Source organism: Calypte anna, chromosome Z (genome assembly GCF_003957555.1).
Source record: "Calypte anna isolate BGI_N300 chromosome Z, bCalAnn1_v1.p, whole genome shotgun sequence".
NCBI lineage: Eukaryota > Metazoa > Chordata > Aves > Apodiformes > Trochilidae > Calypte > Calypte anna.
This window is the reverse complement of record NC_044274.1, coordinates 54,917,114-54,936,951: the sequence shown is the minus strand read 5'-3', so window position 1 is coordinate 54,936,951 and position 19,838 is coordinate 54,917,114. Positions and strand designations below refer to the sequence as shown.

At 40.3% G+C, this 19,838-nt stretch overlaps 1 protein-coding gene across 1 annotated transcript in view; it reads left to right on the top strand.

The window, feature by feature from the left end:
- HOOK3 (hook microtubule tethering protein 3) overlaps window positions 1-19,838 on the top strand; it is a 91,464-nt gene that overhangs the window by 9,100 nt on the left and 62,526 nt on the right. Inside the window, exon 2 of the mRNA XM_030468070.1 lies at window positions 6,544-6,629. Coding sequence (XP_030323930.1) covers window positions 6,544-6,629 — 86 coding nt within the window. The remainder of the gene's footprint in view (window positions 1-6,543; window positions 6,630-19,838) is intronic.

The window sequence follows — 19,838 nt, the reverse complement described above, 5'->3', positions numbered from 1 at the left end:
TATTGGATAATAATGGATTTTGCTTTGCCTTATGCCATCAAATAAAAGCTATACCTTGCTGCCTGTCTTTTATGTTATTATAGATCAATTTGGGCATTTTTGCCAGGTGCTGTTGAGACTTCTAGTAGCCTAGCAATCTTCATTCAGGATAAAAAGAATGTTTTTCTTTTGTTCACTGGCGGCTGCTCTGCTATATGTATTTAACACCAGCTTTTAGAGAACCGTTCTGTTACCCTTCTCTGGTGAAACTCATTGCATCTGAGTTTTATGGGTTGTTTCCATTTTATGGGATGTTTCTGAAATGGTTAAACCAAGCACCGTTCAGACTTGAGACTCAGTTAATTGTGTCTTAGTAATGTAACCTACTTGAACACCTCAGTTAGCATCAATTTAATGACAATACCAAAATAGTGCAGTAAGAACTTGTTTGTGCTGTTATGGCTTTCTCATCTTACAGTTCTTTAGTAAGCTTTTGTCAAGGTATCTCTTTTACTCTCTGGAGTGTGTTTCTGCAAAGGAAATACTTAATCTTTGAAAAACAAATTACGAATTAAATACTTTGAGATCTTTATTGGCTTTGAGCTGTTCAGGTATTTGGAATTGAACACAGTATATGTAAAACAAGAAGGAAAGGAAGAAAAAATAGCATTGATCTCCTTCTCCCCACCTGTGCTGGTAGTTTAAAGACCTTGCTGTTTCACTGATTGGCTAGTTGAGTGCCTAAATTTATGGCTGGATTGCAAAGTAACTCTTGAGATTTTAATAAGTAAAGTCTGACAACATAAAAATGAGAGAAATAATCTGGAAATTTCAAATCCTGGAATAAAATTGTTGCTTGCTGGAGAGCCTGGATGCCCTTTGTTTATTTCATGCAGTCCGCTGCTGTGTTTGAAAGCATGAAAAAATAGCTTATGACATGATTATCCACATAGAAGACAGCAGTGCTACCAACTAGGATGTGAAAAATGGGTGAAGAAACCTAAAAGTTGTCCAGAATCACAGGATCTTATGTAGTAGTAGTATGAGGACAGAAGTATCCAGCCCTCCTTAATTTTCTCTGCCAGTTAGCTCTTGTAAGTGTTCTTGCTAATGGCTTGTGAAGTGATTTGCATCCAGCCAACTGAAGCTCGGTGCTTTGTTCTTATGCCTCTTAGCCACCTCTTAAGTCTTAGCTGTAGGATCTGTTTCTTCTGTGGTGATGCAGTATTATTCTAGGCAGTAACTTGCAGTTAGACAGTAACCTTGCATAGGCAGCTCAAAAAATGCAGGGAAATAATAGGTAAGTAATTCTAAAGGTTCATCTTCAGAGTCGGGAATCAGAGTTGCTCTGATAACTAATTGGAAATTATGCATTACCTTTTGTTGTGTTTGTGCATAAGGTAACCAGTCACAGTGATTTTTATCTACTAAGAATTTCTAATAAAAAACTTAGGTATTATTATAGAAGGTCTATTATGTAACAACAAACAAATCATGTATATAATCACTGGGCAAAAAGTATGTCTTAATTAACTTATTGTTGACAAAGGAAAGGTTCTAGTGAGCTTTTTTTGTCTTTGGAGGAGGTGAGAGTTGTGATTTTTTTTTTTCCCCAGTTTTTCCAGCTTCATGGGGTGTTATATTCCCCATCACAACATTTATTCTGGTCTTCAGCTACATATCAAGAATATTTTTCATGCAATATATTTTTGCTTTCTGTCCCCACTATTCATATGTGTGATCTGAAACACTCACTCAGATTTTCTAAGGTTCTGACTTCTGTCAGCACTTTTAGTCTCAGATGATAGCCTCCCTCCCATTGAAATAGTCACCTGCTACTCATTATTTTAAGCATTGTATAAAAATTGACAGTTCATGTTTATGATTGTGTGAATTGGAGATCTGGATTAATTTTTAGTTAAATTAAATGAAAAGAACCCTTTTCTCTCACTGCATGATAGCTGATGGACTATGTGAAGGACCAATGAAGCTAGTGATTGAGCCAAGTGGTTGGTAATTTTTTTTCTCTAGACTGCTCTCTGATAGAATCACAGAATAGTTTAGGTTGGAAGGGACCTTTTCAAAAGTCACCTAGTCCAGCCCCACTGAAGTGATCAGGGATGTTTTCCTCCAGATTGTATTGCTCAGAGCCCTATCCATCCTAGCCTTGAGTGGTGCCAGGGGTTGTCCATTTGCAGTTTCTCTGGGCAATCTGTTCTAGCATTTCATCACCCTCATTGTAAAAAACTTCCATATATCTAGCCTGGATCTACTCTCTTTTGGTTTTAAGCCATTATCCCTTGTCTTGTTGCTACAGGCCCTACCAAAACATCCGTCCTCATTTTTCCTTTGAGTATTGAAGGGCTGCTATAAGGTCTCCCTGATGCCTTCTCCAGGCTCAACAACCCCAACTCTTTCAGTGTGTCTTCATAGGAAAGCTGCTACGGCCCTCTGTTCATCTTCAGGGCCCTCCTTTGGTGTTGCTCCAACAGCTCCATGTCCTTCCTGAGTTTACAGCTCCAGAACTGGACACAATACTCCAGTTGGGGTCTCACAAGAGCTCAGTAGAGGGGGAAAATCAGCTCCCTCAACCTGCTGACTGGCCTTTTGATGCAATCCAGGATATGGCTGGCGTTCTGGGCTGCTCATGGGCTGCTTTCTGCTGGCTCATATTGGGCTTCCATTCACGAGTACCCTCTAGTCCTTCTGCATAGGACTACTTTCAATCTCTTCATCTCCCAGCCTGTACTGATAATGGGGATTGCCAGGGATGATATGGAAGACCTTTCACTCAGCCTTGTTGAACCTCATGACATTCAGATTTGCCCACTTCTTGAGATTGTCCAAGTCCTGCAGTATGGTATCCTGTCCCTTGAGCATGGTTTCAGGGCTCCATACGGTGGTACAAGAACTGGAAAAAAATAATAATAACAGGAAATATGAATTTAAATACAGTGTTGGGGAACTGTCAATAGAGAGAGTATTTCAAAGACTCAAGAAGCAGGAGCAGTTCCAGCAGGATGAGAGGAAAGTCTTCCAGATGGAAACACCCCACAGTGCACAGGAAGGGCATTGTTTTAACAGCTGTTATTTAATAGCTGTTCAGACACACGTACTCACACACACAAAAAATTATCTGATTCTTTGTCTCCACAGCTGGACTCTAATTCTGCATTGCCACATTCTTATAATTTTTCTCCCTTCTGGAAAATAGACTTTGCTTTGTTTCTGAAAGTGTTTAACTATTTTGTGGACCTATCTGAGACTGTAGGTGGTTAACTGACAAATTTTTAAAGTTGTTTTATGCAGGTTTTTGTGGAAAAAATTTCTTACCTTTATATCTGTGAAGGATATTAAAACGTTGTAGATGTTCTAAGAGTTGAACGTATGTTTTTTATCACAAATATGACACCTTAATTGAAATATTATGCTGAATATTCCTTTCCAATGCAAGCAAAAATATTTATTACAGAATTTTAAGTCTGTGTGAAGAAATAAGGCATATAATTAGTTTTAGTCTTTTTCTATGTTCTTGGCCATTCAACTTTGAAAACATTATTGTCCTTGGTGGCAATCTTGCATGTGTGGCTGGGGAAAAGGGTACTTCAAACTGTTTACCTGAACCTTAATGACAGTTTTGACCTTTCTCATGTATAATCTTGGGGGGTGGTATGTTGATAAAATCAGTTACAAATCTGTAGGGGATATACATCTTGTTTCTCTGTGTCATGGAAGTAGTCTTAGCAACCTTCTGGCAGTGTATGTAGATATCTCCAACATGCACTTTTACTTAGTCAAGAAGGTGTTCCATATTCAAAATTATTTAAAAATTATTAATTTGCAGTCTGCTTGAAGTATTGCATATTTGAAAAGGGCATTGCAGTTTGTCTAGTTTTGAAAAATCATAATAGTAAAAGTTCTTAAATGATTTTATTTTTGCTATTGTGCAGCAAGGGGATTTAAATTTTCATTGTTTAAAGGTATGACATGCAAAATTAGAAACAACATTTTCTTGTCTGTGCATGAGAATTTTATGCATATAGAATTTTAAACTTCTTGAAGCATAAGCATACAAAATGTCATAGCAGGGTTTTTTTGCTAGAAAGTATGATTTCCTGTTTAATGTATTGCTGAATTCATGTATTCAAAGTCAGGATTGTCTGTATTCCTACGACAGAATTGCATCAGTTCAAATACTGTAGCTAAATGCCTTCTTTATAATGTGTTGTTTTTCATGTGTGGGCTTTCCCCCCACCACCACTTACTCTGATTTTCACCTAGTGCCTTGGAAGTCTGTGATGGTTTTTTTATTCTCTGGTGAGGTTGGGACAAGCTGTGTTTTCTGGGTAGCTCTAAGCTTCTGGTAGTTTCCAAGTTATAGGAAAATGCTTAATCTGGACTGTGGAACTCACTTTATTTTGAATGCACACAGTTAATTTGTTCTTGTGCTCTTGGAACATGGACATCATTCATGACTCTGTCAGTTACTTTCGAACTTACTCAGCAGACACCCTCTGAGAGTTCATTTTTTTGGCTCTTCATGGACATTATTGCTAGTTTTGTTCCAAAGTGAATGCTAGGTTTTTTTCCTTCTAGAGTAAAAGTAAAGAAAGGAATATTCACCTAGCTGCTTGTTCTCCAAATTGATGTTAAATGGCTGGTAGAGTGCTCTGTGATGTTCTGAGGGTACTGTGTGTTGTCCAACAGTCAGGTTTCAGGTTCATGCCAGGTGCACAGGAGCCAAAGAGCAGAGAGAGTTGAGAGACAACTTCCAGAAAGGAAGTGTCAGGTGAAGTAGCATAGCTAGCACATCCCTCTAGATGGATTGCAGGTTCTTATACAGGTTACAGCAAAGAAAAACTTGCACAACACTCTTTCATTATTTTTCTTTTGGTTATATAACTAATGACCTTCTGCATATGCTCTGATTAGTGGCTAAGCAGGTCCTCGCAGGGGTGTGATTTTTAGCATGCTAACTAGTACTAGGTTAATTCAGGTTACCCTCATGTAACCCCCACCTCCCCCTCTCCCATCACCCTGGTCAGGGGGTGATTCATCTTTGAAGGCCTTAGCTGATTCCTTTGTAATCTTGTGGCATCTTGTATTATCTTGTTGTGATTCTTTGTTGACCACATCTGGATATTGTGTTCTTGATATTTTGAGATTCTTCTCAAAAAAATGATCTGCAAAATTTCCCACTGTTATGTGAAATTTAATATATTTGTCTAGAGGGCATTTGTTGGGAAATGGCTTGGACCAGCATGAGTGCTACTAAATGCTACTAGAGCATGAATGGTTGTACATTATGTTCAGAAAAGAATGGCTGATATATTTATATACATTTATGTAGCCTGAAACTGCAAGTCCCCTTGTAGATGTATCTGTGGTGCATACAAGTAGTGCTTCCTACAAATAACCCCAAACCTCCTCTAGTCAGAGGATAATGGCACAGTGCATTTGGCAGGTACCCTCCAAATAATGTGTCATCAAAACTGTTTTCACAAAACTTATCCTTACCCTTTAAAACTAATCTTTAAATTAAAGTAAATGATTAAGTAACTTTGAAAAGATTGCTGAAGCAGAAAGACTTCTCCATACCAGTGGAGGAAGGGAGAAATTTTGCTGTCTGCATTTGTACATTTGCTGATACAGTAAGGGGAAGGTTTCAGGTAACCTGTGTGCTATATGCGTGAAAATGAAGTTGATGAATGGAAACCATACAAAAGCTATGTGTATTGATGAGTGTTTTTTGCTAAGAGATTATTCTTTCTCCTATGCGGCCTAGAATATTACACAGCATTCTCAGCAAGCTAACCTCAGATTGGTTTCAGTAAGTTGTGTTCAGTGTGCAATCTGATGGGGTATATGTTACAAACTAACTCATCTTTAGTAGTAAATCCTTGTCATCAAACAGCTCAGTCCTGTGGTCCTTAACATTCCCCTTCACAATGGCAGCATTTTTAAATTTTAGCTTCCATCTGAAGAACGAGAAGCTTCCTGTTATATGGACCTTATTGTGTGTCGCTGTCTTAATAACATAGCCTGAAATAATTGGTAAACTAGCAGTGCATAGATCCACTGAGCTGAAGGAGCTCTCCTGTTTTATCTGATAGTAGGGAACAGTTATGTTTGGAGTACGTGTGTCCTTATACGTTTGATTTTCTGGTTCTGAGGAGCCTTTGAGAGTTGGGTGCGATCAGTTTTACTTCTAAAAGGTGAACTTCTTCAATATATCCCTTAAGAGGGTGTCCTTGAATATACAAAGTAGTTGAATGGGAGAACAGAAGGTGCAGTGATTTCCCAAATCAGAAAACAGTGTGGAAAACTTGCATGTTGGGGTGTGTACTGCTGCTATTTGTAGTGCAGTTTGTGAAAACAAGCTGAGCCCTGTCAGTAGTTTATTTCCTAGATTATTCATATAGCTGAAGCTTCTTCTCAATTCCTACATGTAAATGCTTGGGTTTTACTGTGTTCTATTTGCTACTTGTTAGCATTTTTTTTTTAAATTCTGAAAATCCCTTGCCATTGAATTAACAGGAGATAACCTTCTCCTTTCTCCCACAGATCCAGACATTTAATGTTGAGGCACCATGCCAGACCGTGGAAGATTTAACGAGTGGGGTTGTGATGGCCCAGGTTCTTCAAAAAATGTAAGATACCGATTATTTAATGAGCTCACAGTTTTATTAACTATTTTTTTTCTGTATTTAAGTGTATTTTAGTTCAAATTTGGCTCATATTCCATAAGGATGTGGATTTTCCTATGTGTGGGCAGTATGGTAATCTGAAACATGAAACATGGGGTTTTTCTCTGTAGTTTTCAGATAACTATTTTAAATGCAAAAAAAAAAGTTTTGTTTTAGGGATGTATTTATTCACACTTGAATTTACTGGAAAGAAAGTTGGATTAAAACTAAGCTTACAAATTCAAACTTTAAAAAGCTGGAACGAGTGCCAGGTAAGGTATTGTCACTAACCGTTGTTTGGAACTATGGCCAGGATATCAGTAATGCTAGAGCTAGTTTCATGCAATAAAACTGCTATGATAAACTGAACAGAACTGTCAGTTTAGTTGTTTGCAGTTATTAAGCTTTTGTAAGTAAGTGAAGGAATAATAGCTGGTACACTAGAGAATGTTTTTGTCTTTTTAGACTTGAAATTCAAATATGATAAAATGCAGTAGTTCAGCTTCTTAGTGTAATCTAGGATGTTTCTAGGGACTACAGATATATGTTTGAAATGTAGCTCTGTGCAGAATTACCTGTTTTCACGGAAGTGCAACTTTTTATCAATCATTGGAAACTTAATCAGCATTTGCCAATGTCTCCAAATTGAGTACAGCAGTTCCTACAGACCTATTTTTTTTAAAAGGAGTACGCTTTATGCCTTTTGACGTGAAGAGGGTACCAGAATAAAATATTTCCTATGTAGTTTGTTTCTGGATAAGTACACAATGAATACAAACATCTTTGTATCAGAGTTCTTCTGGTTTGCCTCAAAGAATCGTAGAGTAGTTGAGGTTGAAAGGTACTTCTGAGTTCCTGATCCAGCTCACAGAGTCTGCTAGGCCAGGTTGCCTAGGATTGTGTCTGGTCTGTACGGAAGGATGGAGAATCTACAGCTCCTCTGGACTGCTGGTTCCAATATTCAGTTGCCCTCATAACTTCTTAAACAAGCAGCAGAGACCATTTTTTTCTTTCCACTCACATGGAAGTACTTGTGTTTCAGTGTATGCTCACTGTCTCTTGTCTGTTCACTGGACACCACTGAGAAGATTATGTGAGGTTATAAAGAAGAAGGAGCCATCAGTTATTTATACACAGGATTGATAAGATCCTACTGAGCCTTCTCTTCTTGACTCTAAACAGACACAGCTCAGTCTCACCTTGTATGACAGATGCTCCAGTCTGTTAATCATCTTAATTGCCCTTTGCTGAGCTTCCTTGTTGGTCCAGGTCTCTCATACTGGGGAGCTCAAGACATAGCACTTCAAATGTGGTATCATCAGAGTAGTACCTCTCTTGGACTGCTGGTAGTGCTTACCCCACTGCAGCCCAGGATATGGTTGGTCTTTGCCACAAAGACACATTGATGGAATGTGTTCAGCTTGGTTTCTACCAAGCTTCTTCTCTGCAAAGCTACTTTTCAGCTAGGTGACCCTCAGCATCTTGTAGTGCATGGGGTTTGCACTTACCTTTGATGAAAAGAGTACAGTTCCTCTCTGCCCGTTTCTCCTCCAGTCAAGGACTTTCCAGATGGCAGCACAACTATCAGGTGTATCAAACACTCCTTCCAATTTTGTGTTATCTGAAAACTTGCACTCTCTTCCAGAATCTAGATCACAGTAAAAGATCATAGAATCATAGAATTGGCTGGGTTGGAAGGGACCTCAGAGATCATCGAGTCCAACCCTTGAACCACCGTTGCGGTTGCTAGACCATGGCACTGAGTGCCACATCCAGTCTTTTTTTAAATATCTCCAGGGACGGAGAATCCACCACTTCAGTGGGCAGCCCATTCCAATGACGGATCACTCTTTCCGTAAAGAAATTCTTTCTAATATCTAACCTAAACTTCCCCTGGCACAACTTAAGTCCATGCCCTCTTGTCTTGTTGAAAGTCGTTTGGTAAAAGAGCCCAACCCCCACCTGGCTACACCCTCCTTTCAGGTAGTTGTAGAGAGCGATGAGGTCTCCCCTGAGCCGCCTCTTCTTTAGGCTGAACAACCCCAGTTCTATCAGCCTCTCCTCGTAGGGTATAGAATCATAGAATTGGCTGGGTTGGAAGGGACCTCAGAGATCATCGAGTCCAACCCTTGAACCACCGTTGCGGTTGCTAGACCATGGCACTGAGTGCCACATCCAGTCTTTTTTTAAATATCTCCAGATGTTTAACAGTATTGGGCATGTTACTAGTGGACTTCATGCTACTGTACATAACCCTGGAAGTTCAGCAGTTTTTCATCCCCCCTCACTATCCACTTATCCAAACTTCATCAGTTTGTCCATTATGATGTTATTTGGATCAGGCACTCTGTAGCAGGCACCTATAGCAATGTCATGTGTGCTGGTCTGCCTGGTCATCCTGGTCATCCTGACCCCTAATCTCTCAGCAGGCTCATTATCCACCCCAAAGCAGAGCTCATGTATTACTGCTGCTCTCCCTGTCACTGCCTTCCTAGCTTGTTCTTCTCAAAGAAGTATTTATTTGTGGCAGTAACCTTGTTGTGTGAGCTATCCTACCATGTCTATATGATCCCAGTGAGACTGTGGCCTAGTAACTTCACACAGAGTTCTGTGTCCTTCTGTCTGTTCTCCCTGCTTCATGCATTTGGCACAGGCACTTCACATGTGCATCCAGTGTTGGTGATTCCTGACAATCCCTGTAGGGGTTTTCTGTAGACCTTTACTTACTTACTGCATATCACAGAACTGTCCAAGTTGAAAACACCTCGAAGATCACTGCGTCCAACTGTCAACATCACATCCTTCTGAATAAAATACATGTATCAATATCTGTATCACCTGCTAGAGCATGTCCTGAAGTGTCTCGTATACATGAGTTTTAAATACTTCCAGGGATGGTGATTCCACCACTTCCCTGGGCAGCCCATTCCAATGCCTAACTGCTCTCTCAGTAAAGCAATTCTTCTTACAGTCTAGTCTAAATCTCCCATGGTGCAACTTCAGGCCATTTCCTGTAGTCGTGTCATCGTTCACATGAGAAAAGAGGGCAGCACCCACCTCCCTACAACCTCCTTTCAGGTACCTGTAAAGAACAGTAAGCTCAGCCTCCTCTTCTTCAAACTAAACATTCCCAGTTCCCTCAGCCCCTCCTTGAAGGACTTGTTCTCCAGACCCTTCACTGGCTTGGTTGCCCTTCTCTGAACTCCCTCCAGCACCTCAGTGTCTTTCTTATAGTGAGGGACCCAGAACTTAACACAGCACTCAAGGTGCATCCTTGAGTGCTGAGTACAAGGGCATGACCAATTCCCTTCTCCCCTTGGTCACACTATTCCTGATCCAAGCCAGGATGCTGCTGGCCACCTAGGCACACTGCTGGTTCATATTCAGCTGGATGTCAGCCCCCAGGTCCTTTTCTGCCTGGCAGCTTTCCAGCCACTCCAACCCAAGTGTTGCATGGGGTTGTTGTCACCAAAGCACAAGACCTGGCTCTTGGATTTATTAAATCTCATTTTGTTGACCTTGGCTCAATAGTTCAGCCTGTCCAGGAACCTTTGCAGAGCCTTCCTACCCTCAACCAGATCAACAGTCCCACCCAACTTAGTACTGTCTGCAAACTTAGTAAGGAAGTCATCAATCCCCTCATCTAGATCATTAAGGAAGATAGCGAACAGGACTGGCCCCAGAACTGAGCCCTGGGGAACACCACTGTTCCGTTGACTACAACTGTCTGGACCTGGCCATGTATCCAGTTTTTATCCCAGTGAAGAGTACACCTGTCCATGTTGTGAGCTGCCACCTTTTCTAGGAGATTGCTGTGGGAGACAGTAACAAAGGCTTTACTAAAGTCCAGGTAGACAACATCCACAGCCTGCCCCTTGTCCACTAGGTTGGTCACCTGGTTGTAGAACAAGACCAGGCTGGTCAAGCAGGACCTGCCTTTTCTGAACCCATGCTGGCTGGACCTGATCCCCTGGCTGTCCTGCACTTACTGTGTGAGGGCACTCAAGATGAACCACTCCACAATTTTTCTGGGCACCAAGGTCAGGCTGAGAGGCCTGTAGTTCTCTGGATCCTCCTTTTGGCCCTTCTTGTAGATAGGTGCCATGCTGGCAAGCCTCCAGTCATCTGAGACCTCTGATGTTAACTAAGACTGTTGGTAGATGATCGAGAGAGGTTTGGCTACCTCCTCTGCCAGCCTCCTCAATACTCTTGAGTGGATCCTATCCCACACCATAGATATGTGGGAGTCCCGCTGCCACAACAGTTCGTTAACTGCTCTATGTCCTCATCTTCCAGCTCAGGGGGCTGAATATCCTGGGGGTGGCTGATCTGACTAATGAAGATGGAGGCAAAGAAAGCATTAAATATTTCAGCCATTTTCTCGTCCTTGGTTTCCCCGACATCCAGTAAGGGATGGCGGTTCTCTGTTATTGATGTTTTTTGTAAAAACTTTTTTTGTTTTCCTTCATGGCAGCAGCCAGATTGAGCTCCAGCTGGGCTTTTGCCTTCCTAATATTTTTCTCTGCATGACCTAACTAGATCCCTATACTCATCCTGAGATCCTGCCTCCCTCTAAAGACATCAAGATACTGGAGAGCATCCAAAGGAGAGAAACAAGGATGGTGAAGGGTCTGGAAAGGATGACATATGAGGAGTGTGTGAGGTCTCTTGGAGTGCTCAGTTTGGAGAAAAGGAGGCTGAGGAGTGACCTCATTGCAGTCCATGGCTTCCTCATGATAAGAAGAGATGGGACTGGCACTGATTTCTTCACTCCTATGACTGAAGACAGGACTCAGGGTAATGGTAGGGAGCTGAATCAGGGAAAGTTTAGGTTAGATACCAGCAAAAGGATTTTCACTCAGAGGACAGTTGAGCAGTGGAACAGGCTCCCTAGGTAAGCAGCCACAGCACCAAGCCTGACTGAGTTCAAGAAGTGTTTGGATTCCACTCGTAGGAACATGGTGTGCTCCTGGGGGTGCCCTATGAAGGGATGGAGTTAGATTTGATAATCTTGATGGGTCCTTTCCAACTTGGCATTTCCAACTATGATTCTGTGATCTTCCAAAGTAGGTAAACTCATTTTTTCCCCAGTAAAAGCTACCTGTTCTAACAGGTTTGTCATCTTCCCTGCCATTTTGTTCTATAGCATATGGGGGCAGCCTGCTCCTGCCCTGTTAAGATTTCCTTCTTGAACAATGTCCAGCTTTCCTGGGCCCCCTTGTCCTTTAGGACTGCCAGATTGTGGCTCCAGTCTCCCTTTCATATTCCCAAATACTCCTCAATCTCTCAACCTCCTCTTTGAGTTCTACCACTAGACTGAGCAGATCACTCACCTGGTGACAGCATGCACAGGTGCTGCATCTGCTTTCCTCTGGTGTTTGCAATAGGCTCAGACATTCTGTGCAGCCCAACACCTGAAAGACCTGAAGCACCAAGGGAGGTGGTTGAGTCATTCTTGGATGTGTTTAAGGGTCATTTAGACGTGGTGTTGGGGGATATGATTTAGGGGAGAACCTTGTAGAGGGTTGATGGTTGGACTCAATGATCCCAAGGGTCTTTTCCAAACTGAAAGATTCTATGATTCTGAACATCCATGTGCCTCTGGGGCAGCACACTCCAAGTCTCCACATATGCTTGGTGTTACCCTGCTTCTGCCTTGTTTTGCTATGAGTTACTTGTTGTTCACATGATCTCATACTCCTTTCTTGCCAACGGAGTCCACTACTTTGTTACTTGATGTTTTGTTGTATTTTTCCCTCTTCTGTTGTTCCTGGATTAAAACTGTTACTACTAGGTTGGCCAGTTGTTGGCAAAGGTGTTTCTGCCTACCCTAGTCGTCAGGTGGATCTCATGTCTTCCAAGCAGTCCTTGATTCTCAGAGAGAATTCTGTGGTAATAGAAACCAAATCCCTGCTGCCAACAACCAGTTTACAGGTTGACCTGCAGGATCTGTCTGCTTCTTATGCCCTTCTATCTGGCATGACTGGGTAGAACACCACTTGAGCTTTGACCATAGATTCCAGAACCATATATTCCTACGTGATGCTTTCCCAGTCTCCCTGGCTGTATAGCTGGTGCCCAGATGGAAGAGCAGAATGAGCAGTAGTCTGAGACCTGGGCAAGCTTTGGCAGTCCTTCAACAATGCCATGAATTCACGCCCATAGGAAGCAGCAACCCTTCTCAGGGGACAAGTCAGAAGATAATGGCTGTCCAACCATTGCTAGAGCTTGCTGCTTCCCTGCTGTGCTGCCTGGAGACTTGGGTTTACTGAACACAGATGATTCATTTGACAGCATTCCTAGCCCCTTCCCTTCTGTGAGGGCATTGGATATGTTCTATAATTGCAGACCCTCAGGTGGAGCATACTCTTCCTAGTGAAAGAGCTGCCACTTTACAGGAAGAAAAAGAGGAAAGAGGAAATCTCGATCTAGTATAATATTTCAAGGGAATGCTTTTCAGTATGTGCAGTGGTCAGATCTAGAGCATAGAACCCTAAGGGCTTGAAGTAGAGAACAGTCTTTCCTACCTGAAAATTAAAAGATGTAAATACTGTGAAATTTCTTTCTGTGCTTCATTTCTCCTTCTGTGAGAAAGATGGGGCATCACTTACAAGAATAATGCAGTCTTCATGTACTTTTGCATCAAGCAAAACTTAATTTCATGTAATGTCAGCAGTTGTCTTGCTTCAGAGTAATTTAAGCAGTGTTTCTACTGTTCTAATGTATTTTACTGTGACACAAAATACTATACAGCACCCATCCGAGTAGAAAGATTTTCCCAGCATTTAAATCACCTTACTTGTAAGTTTTATGAGGCCTGAAGAAGAAGTTTGCAAGTCTGAAGATAAATACAATATAAACTGAATCTCTGGTTTTTTTAAGGATTGGAAAAATACAGTGCTTTCTTACCTGCTGGAGTATAGAAAGGTGGTGGCCATAAAAATCATGTGTTCAGTAAACCATATAGTAAATCAGGATCTCAGCATAATACTCCGTGAATCTGTTTTCATAACATTAGGAAAAAAATTGTAACATATATTTATATGTCATATATTTAATCTGGGTATATGTCTGTTTTGAACTTCTTTAAGTTAGAGGTTCCGCTTAAGTATGAGCCAACAGTTGATAACTGTATGCATTCTTGATTTACCACATCAAAGATTTACCAGAATTTGAATTTAAAATATAACATATCTTGATACAAACCTGAATGAAACCTCAAGGGCAATGGCCCCTCAATCCCTAGCTATATTAAGCTGGTTCCGCCATGACTTGAAATGCTGCCTTTCTCCCTGCCTTGGTATTAAGAGTGGAAAGCTGTTCTGACATACTGTTTTCAGCTGATGAACTGATGTTTTGAAAGGAGATGTCTAATACAAATATTGCATTTATTTAACATGATTTTAAAATATTTCCTGTGGCATTTTCCATGCTGACAATACATGCGGGATTCCTTTGAATACCCAGTTTATATGTAAAGACCAGGTGAGCAATTTTGAAGTTTTTTCTCTGTGCCCTAGGTAGTAATTTGTACCTGACAAAACTAGTATTCAGCTGTCTTCTGATAGGTTTGGGTTTTTTTTCAGATTTACCATTTTGCATACTTGTCCAATGGATGCATTTATTCTAGTGCAGAGATTTAGCAGTAATACTGCCTACATTCCTGTTGAGATAAACTTGGAAATGCAACAGATCTTTGATTGAAAACAGGAATAATAACATATGAACAGTTTTTGAGGGAAAACATTGTTGCTTCTTTTCTTTGTAGTAACAGAAGGTGACTTCAATTGATTTTTCAAGTAGATACCAAAGGTTGCAGAACAGCCGGACATAGTCTGTTTTGCTCTTTGATGGGAACATAGGCCAAATACAAGGATCAGCATTTGCATAGTTGACTAGAAAACTGATCAGGAGCATGTTGACAAAGCCATTTTAAATATTCTTTCTTGTGAGCAAAACCAAATCTGACACTTGCAGTGAAATCCTCCTTCTGCTATTTCAAGCAGATACCATAATTGGGGAAATGGGAAGGTTCAAAGGCATGAAGGAAGTCTACAGCAGGCTTTCTCAGTCTATCCTTCTTATATAGCATCATTGGCATCCTCTCTCTCCCAAGTCAGATAACCATGTAGAAGAAAAATTTTGCAGGTATAGCTATGTTTATGAGCTCCCTTCCAACTAGTGTGTTGATTCACCACACAGTTTGGTGTCATCAGCAAACTTGCTGAGGGTGCATTTGATTCCACTGTCTCTGTCGCCAACAAAGATTTTAAACAGCGCAGGTCTGAGTACTGACCCTTGGGGAGCACCACTCATCACGTGTCTCCATTTGGGCAGTTAGATCACAACTCTTTGGGTGTTACCATGCAATCAATTCCTCATCCAATCAGTGGTCCTTCCATCAAATCTATATCATTCCAGTTTAGAAACCAGAAAGTTTCGTGTGACAGTGTTGAAGAAACTGTCAATATAGCTACCTCTCATTTAGGATTTTTCATGACTGTATGTTCTCTGGGGCTAGTACTACTGATAAGTCAATTACTTAAATGTGCAAGGGAGAACTCTGATAACTTTTGAATGCGTTGCTACTCTTACTGTAGTAAATTAATGTTTGACAAATAGCTGAAAGAGTAGATCAATATGTCCAGTGATGAACAAAGGAAAAGCACCAGTGAAGAACTCAGATTAAGTTCAGCAGAGCATTGATGAAAATTGAAAGATGTTGGGGTGATTGAATGATCTAGGAGAGTAAGGATAGCATTTACTCTTTCAAACTTTAAAGTTTAAAAGTCTCTGTTCTTTCTATTTTTTTAACTTCCACCTTCACAGAAAGAGTCCACTGGTACATCGAGGGCAGTTGTAACAAGATGAAATTAAGACTAGTTTATGATGAGCGCTTTCGAAGAGATCCCTAGTTCAGGGAAATAGTTGCTTTAGATATGTAGAAAATCTGCACTGCACAGAACTATAGGTTTTGTTGTGGGTGAAAGAAGAAAAGAAAAAAATACTGCTTATTCATCAGCTAATATAAAACAGCTGTGCTTTGTGTCAAGTGTTTAGAAAGGGCCAGCAGATCCTTCCATTGTTCTCAACTTTTTGTACATTGTTCTCAATATATTTTGCAGTCAAAGTAGCAGCTCATTTTAAAGTAAGGGCCATTCATCAGCAGTGACAACTCATGCAGCAGAATTTTTGCAGTAGAACTGCTAGAAGAGGCTGTGACAAAAAAAGGGTACAGAGGGAATTACTGACATCTTCAGAAGCTTCTTACTGATGTAGCGTGTTACATAAAATGTCAGAAATGTGTACTATGTGACCAAGCATGAGCACTTTGCTTAGAGATTCAGTTGCTAATAAACACGTGCAGGTGCATCCCTGAAGGATACACCCAGTGCATACAACCCAGTTCTATCATACAACCCTTATTATCACATTTTAGGTGAAAGTACCATTGATAGGATTTCTGTACCTCTAACTGTATAATCTCAGAGGAAGAAATACAGCCTATGTTTTATCTAATGTTTTGGGTTGTTTGTTGTTTTCTTGGGGGGGCAGGTGGAGGGTATTATCCTCAAAGTTTTGCTGTTTATTTGTGTTCGGATTTGAAGGTTACTGGTCCCTCTGTCTAGAATTGGTATCAAATACAGTAAGATAAGATGCCTGTACACAATCAGTGTTGATTATTATTTTGCAGAGTGCTGTACTCCAAGAGTGAAAATTAGAAGCAAAAGAAAATGTTTGAATGAGTATGAGTATCCTGTCTGCCTAAAATCATATAGCTTATGCTGTTTAGAGCAGATAGCAGTACCATAGCTTTCTTCTGAATTGCTTCATGGTTCTGTTTTGTTTATATCCTTTGCTGATGTTACTCATGTTTCACTGTCCATTGACATTCCTCAAACAGCATAATTACTTGTTTTATACTACAGTTTTATATTTTCCTTTCATCCCACACTGGAGACTGCTTAATTCCAGATGTCCTTGTTTTAATTCTTTCTTCGTCAGTCGTACTGGCCTTGCTAAATGTAAGAGCTGGTACAGATTTTCATTTGTCATTTGTGCGATGTGATCCACTTAATGAATTATTCATTTGTAATGTTATACAGTGTAGCATACTGTTTATGTTTTGACACATGCAGAACACAAAACCCAGGCCTTTGTATTGCTGGGAGAGGGCAATTTCTGTAAACAGACATTGCTTAAAGCAGCTTAGTGTACCACTGTTAAAATGAGTAATAATCATGAGTTACAGTACATGCTCTGTGGGTTGGTTTTCTTCAGAAGAATATTTCTGTCTCTTGGCATCTATGATGTGGAGAGATGATCAGTTAAAAAAAGGGAAATTTGCATACAAAATAAGATAGAGATGGTATAAATGTGCACTGCTGAAAACAACATCATGTGAAGTGATAACAGCATTAACAACTGAATAAGTATCTTGTGCTCTGAAGAGAAGTCAGTTATCTGTGGTACTGCTCAGATACTAGGCAGCAATCAAATGATATAAAAATACCTTTATAAAACTGAAAAGTTATCTGGTGCAGGAGTTTGTCCAAGTTTGAATATAGGCACAGGAACTTACTGAATACAAAATGCATGGTTCAGGCAAGTCATATCAGGGTAATTATGATGCTTCAGTCAGTTTTCTGCTGACCTTGTTTAGTGCGGTACCTCTTCAAAATATTTTGGTAGGTTGTGTAATCACAGCTACTTGGTTCTCAGCCACACATTTTCATATTTGCTTAAGTGATGTTTTTTCAAATGCTGTAAGAACTGGCACCTTCTTTAATAACATGTATTAGAGGACTTAAAGAACTCTGGATATGATTGATTCATGTTTCCCAAATATTCAGCAGAGGGAGACTTGTTTGCAGCAAGGGCTGTGAATGACCTAGTATCTGGTCTTAGAAAGTATTTCTATAAATACTGAGTATTTACAGAATTACTTTAGAAAGTATTTCTAGAAATTCTGATGGAAATATTTTTGTTTCAGAAATGAGAGAAGAAAAAAAGCATTACTGTTGATATTAAATCTGAAATGAAATTATAATGGCACACTAGGAATGATTCTGAGATGATCTGTGGGTGAGGAAAGGATGTTTGTTCTAGATTTGGTTGGTGTTCATACCCAACCTATTACTTTTCTGCTTATTGTACTCTTGGCAAAGTGTTTTTGCAATATAGAACTTATTATTGTGTAATCTGTATGGAGGTGGTATGAAGAGAATAATAGCTTGACAGTTCTGATCACTATTGGGTACTGGTGGTTTAGAGTAGATTGCTTAAGAACTTCTGAACCCTTGGGTATTTCCATAAAGTTCGTGTTCTTAAAAAGAAAAAATAAATGGGATATGTGGGAGAGGACTACCACACTAAGTTTAGATTTAATTCGCAAGGACTTGTATGTGTCTGATGACATTTGTAAAAGTGTAGGTAACCCAAGACTTCTGTCAAGACAGTGAAGGTGAGCTGTTGGTTCATGTGTTACTTCTATTGCAGTAGTAGTTGAAAAATGCTGCAGACCCTGAAATCTTGTTACTGTTCCTCAGCTGATGCCCTTCTTGTTGAAAATCTGGTATGCACTATTAGAAAGACAGTCAATATAAATACAATTCTGGTTCTGGGCAGTTGCTTATGTTTACCCAGGTTGTTTCATAGAGTCATTATTAACAGTGAAAATAGTAAGTCAAGAATTGATATATTCACAGATCTGCAGCCTTAAAGCAGCAGAAGATTATTTTAGTGACCAAGTGGAATCCTCAACAAAAGATACAGTCCTTAAGAAAGTTCCATTTTTGTTTGTTTGTTTTGCTGATGTAACACAGGTAACTAGATATACCTTCTTTCTCAGTAAGCTGCATAAACACTTTTAATTGTGTGTGTTGAAAGCAAGGCTCACATGGCTATTGGCAGTTCGCAAAAGATCCGTCTGAAGGCTAGAAGGGTTCTTTTTGAACTCCACACCTCAAGCAGAATTAAGCAGGGCTACAAGAGACTTGAACTCTGCATTTTTTCATTGCTGTCAGATGACTTCATTGTGACTGGGTGAAAGTTAGGCAAATTAAGACTTTTTGCAAGGAGAGACATTTGTTTCAGTTAAAAGCAGAGCCACTTAAATCTCTAGTACATGCTGGATGTATTTGAATCAATTTCATTCTTAGGTTTTCGTGTCTTCTGAGGGCAAAGAGGCCATTTAAAAACTATCTGAAAGCATCTGTTTCACAACCAGATGAAACTCTGGATAAGACATTGCTTTTGCTCTTTAATTGTTTAAGATTCTGTCATCTGTGCTAGAACTGCACTGTTTTTGAATGGGAGTAATTTGGAGTCGTCAACTTAACTAGTAATTAAAACTGTTCTTCCAGCTATATGTTTGCAGATGCCATGTCAGAGGAAAGGAAATATGTCATAGTCTTCACCAGAGTCTGTAATAGAATGTGCAAAAATAGCAATTGGAATGTGTCAGTAGAGAAACATTGCTGTTTGTGGTCTCTCTCCATTGCTGTATATTATATCATGGGCTGCTTGTGTACCTTGATGTGTTGTGAAAAAGACATTGTGGGGAAGATGGAGTACAGAAGATACTGTGCATCAAGTACAAAAGTGTGGCTACAGAGTTTGTGCCCCAAAGTAAGTGCTGATGTAGTTGCTGGTTTACAGTACATATGATGTAGATGTCATTTGAATCTCCAGATAGTTATAGAATAGCTTAAGTTGGAAGAGACCTTAGAGATCATATACACCAACCTCCCTGCCATTGGTAGGGATGCCTCTCAACTAGACAAGTGTGCTCAAAGCCTCAACAGCTCCAGGGAAGGGGCATACACATCTTCTCTGGGCAACCTGTTCCAGAGTCTCACCACTGATCTAGTCTAGACATACTCTTGTTCAGTTTAAAGCCATTTCCCCATGTCCTGTCACTGGACTCTCTTATGAAAAATCTCCAGCCTTCCTGTAGGTTCCCTGCAGGTATTGGAAGGCAGCTGTAGGTCCCCCAGAGTCTTCTTCAGGCTGAACCACCTCATCTCCCTCAGCCTTTCCTCATAGCAGAGGTACCCCAGCCCCTGGGTCATATTTGTGGCCCTTCTCTGGACTGATTCCAGCAGATCAATGTCCTTCTCATGGTGGGAACACCAAAAGTAGGTGAAGTATTCAAGGTGGGGTCTCATAAGA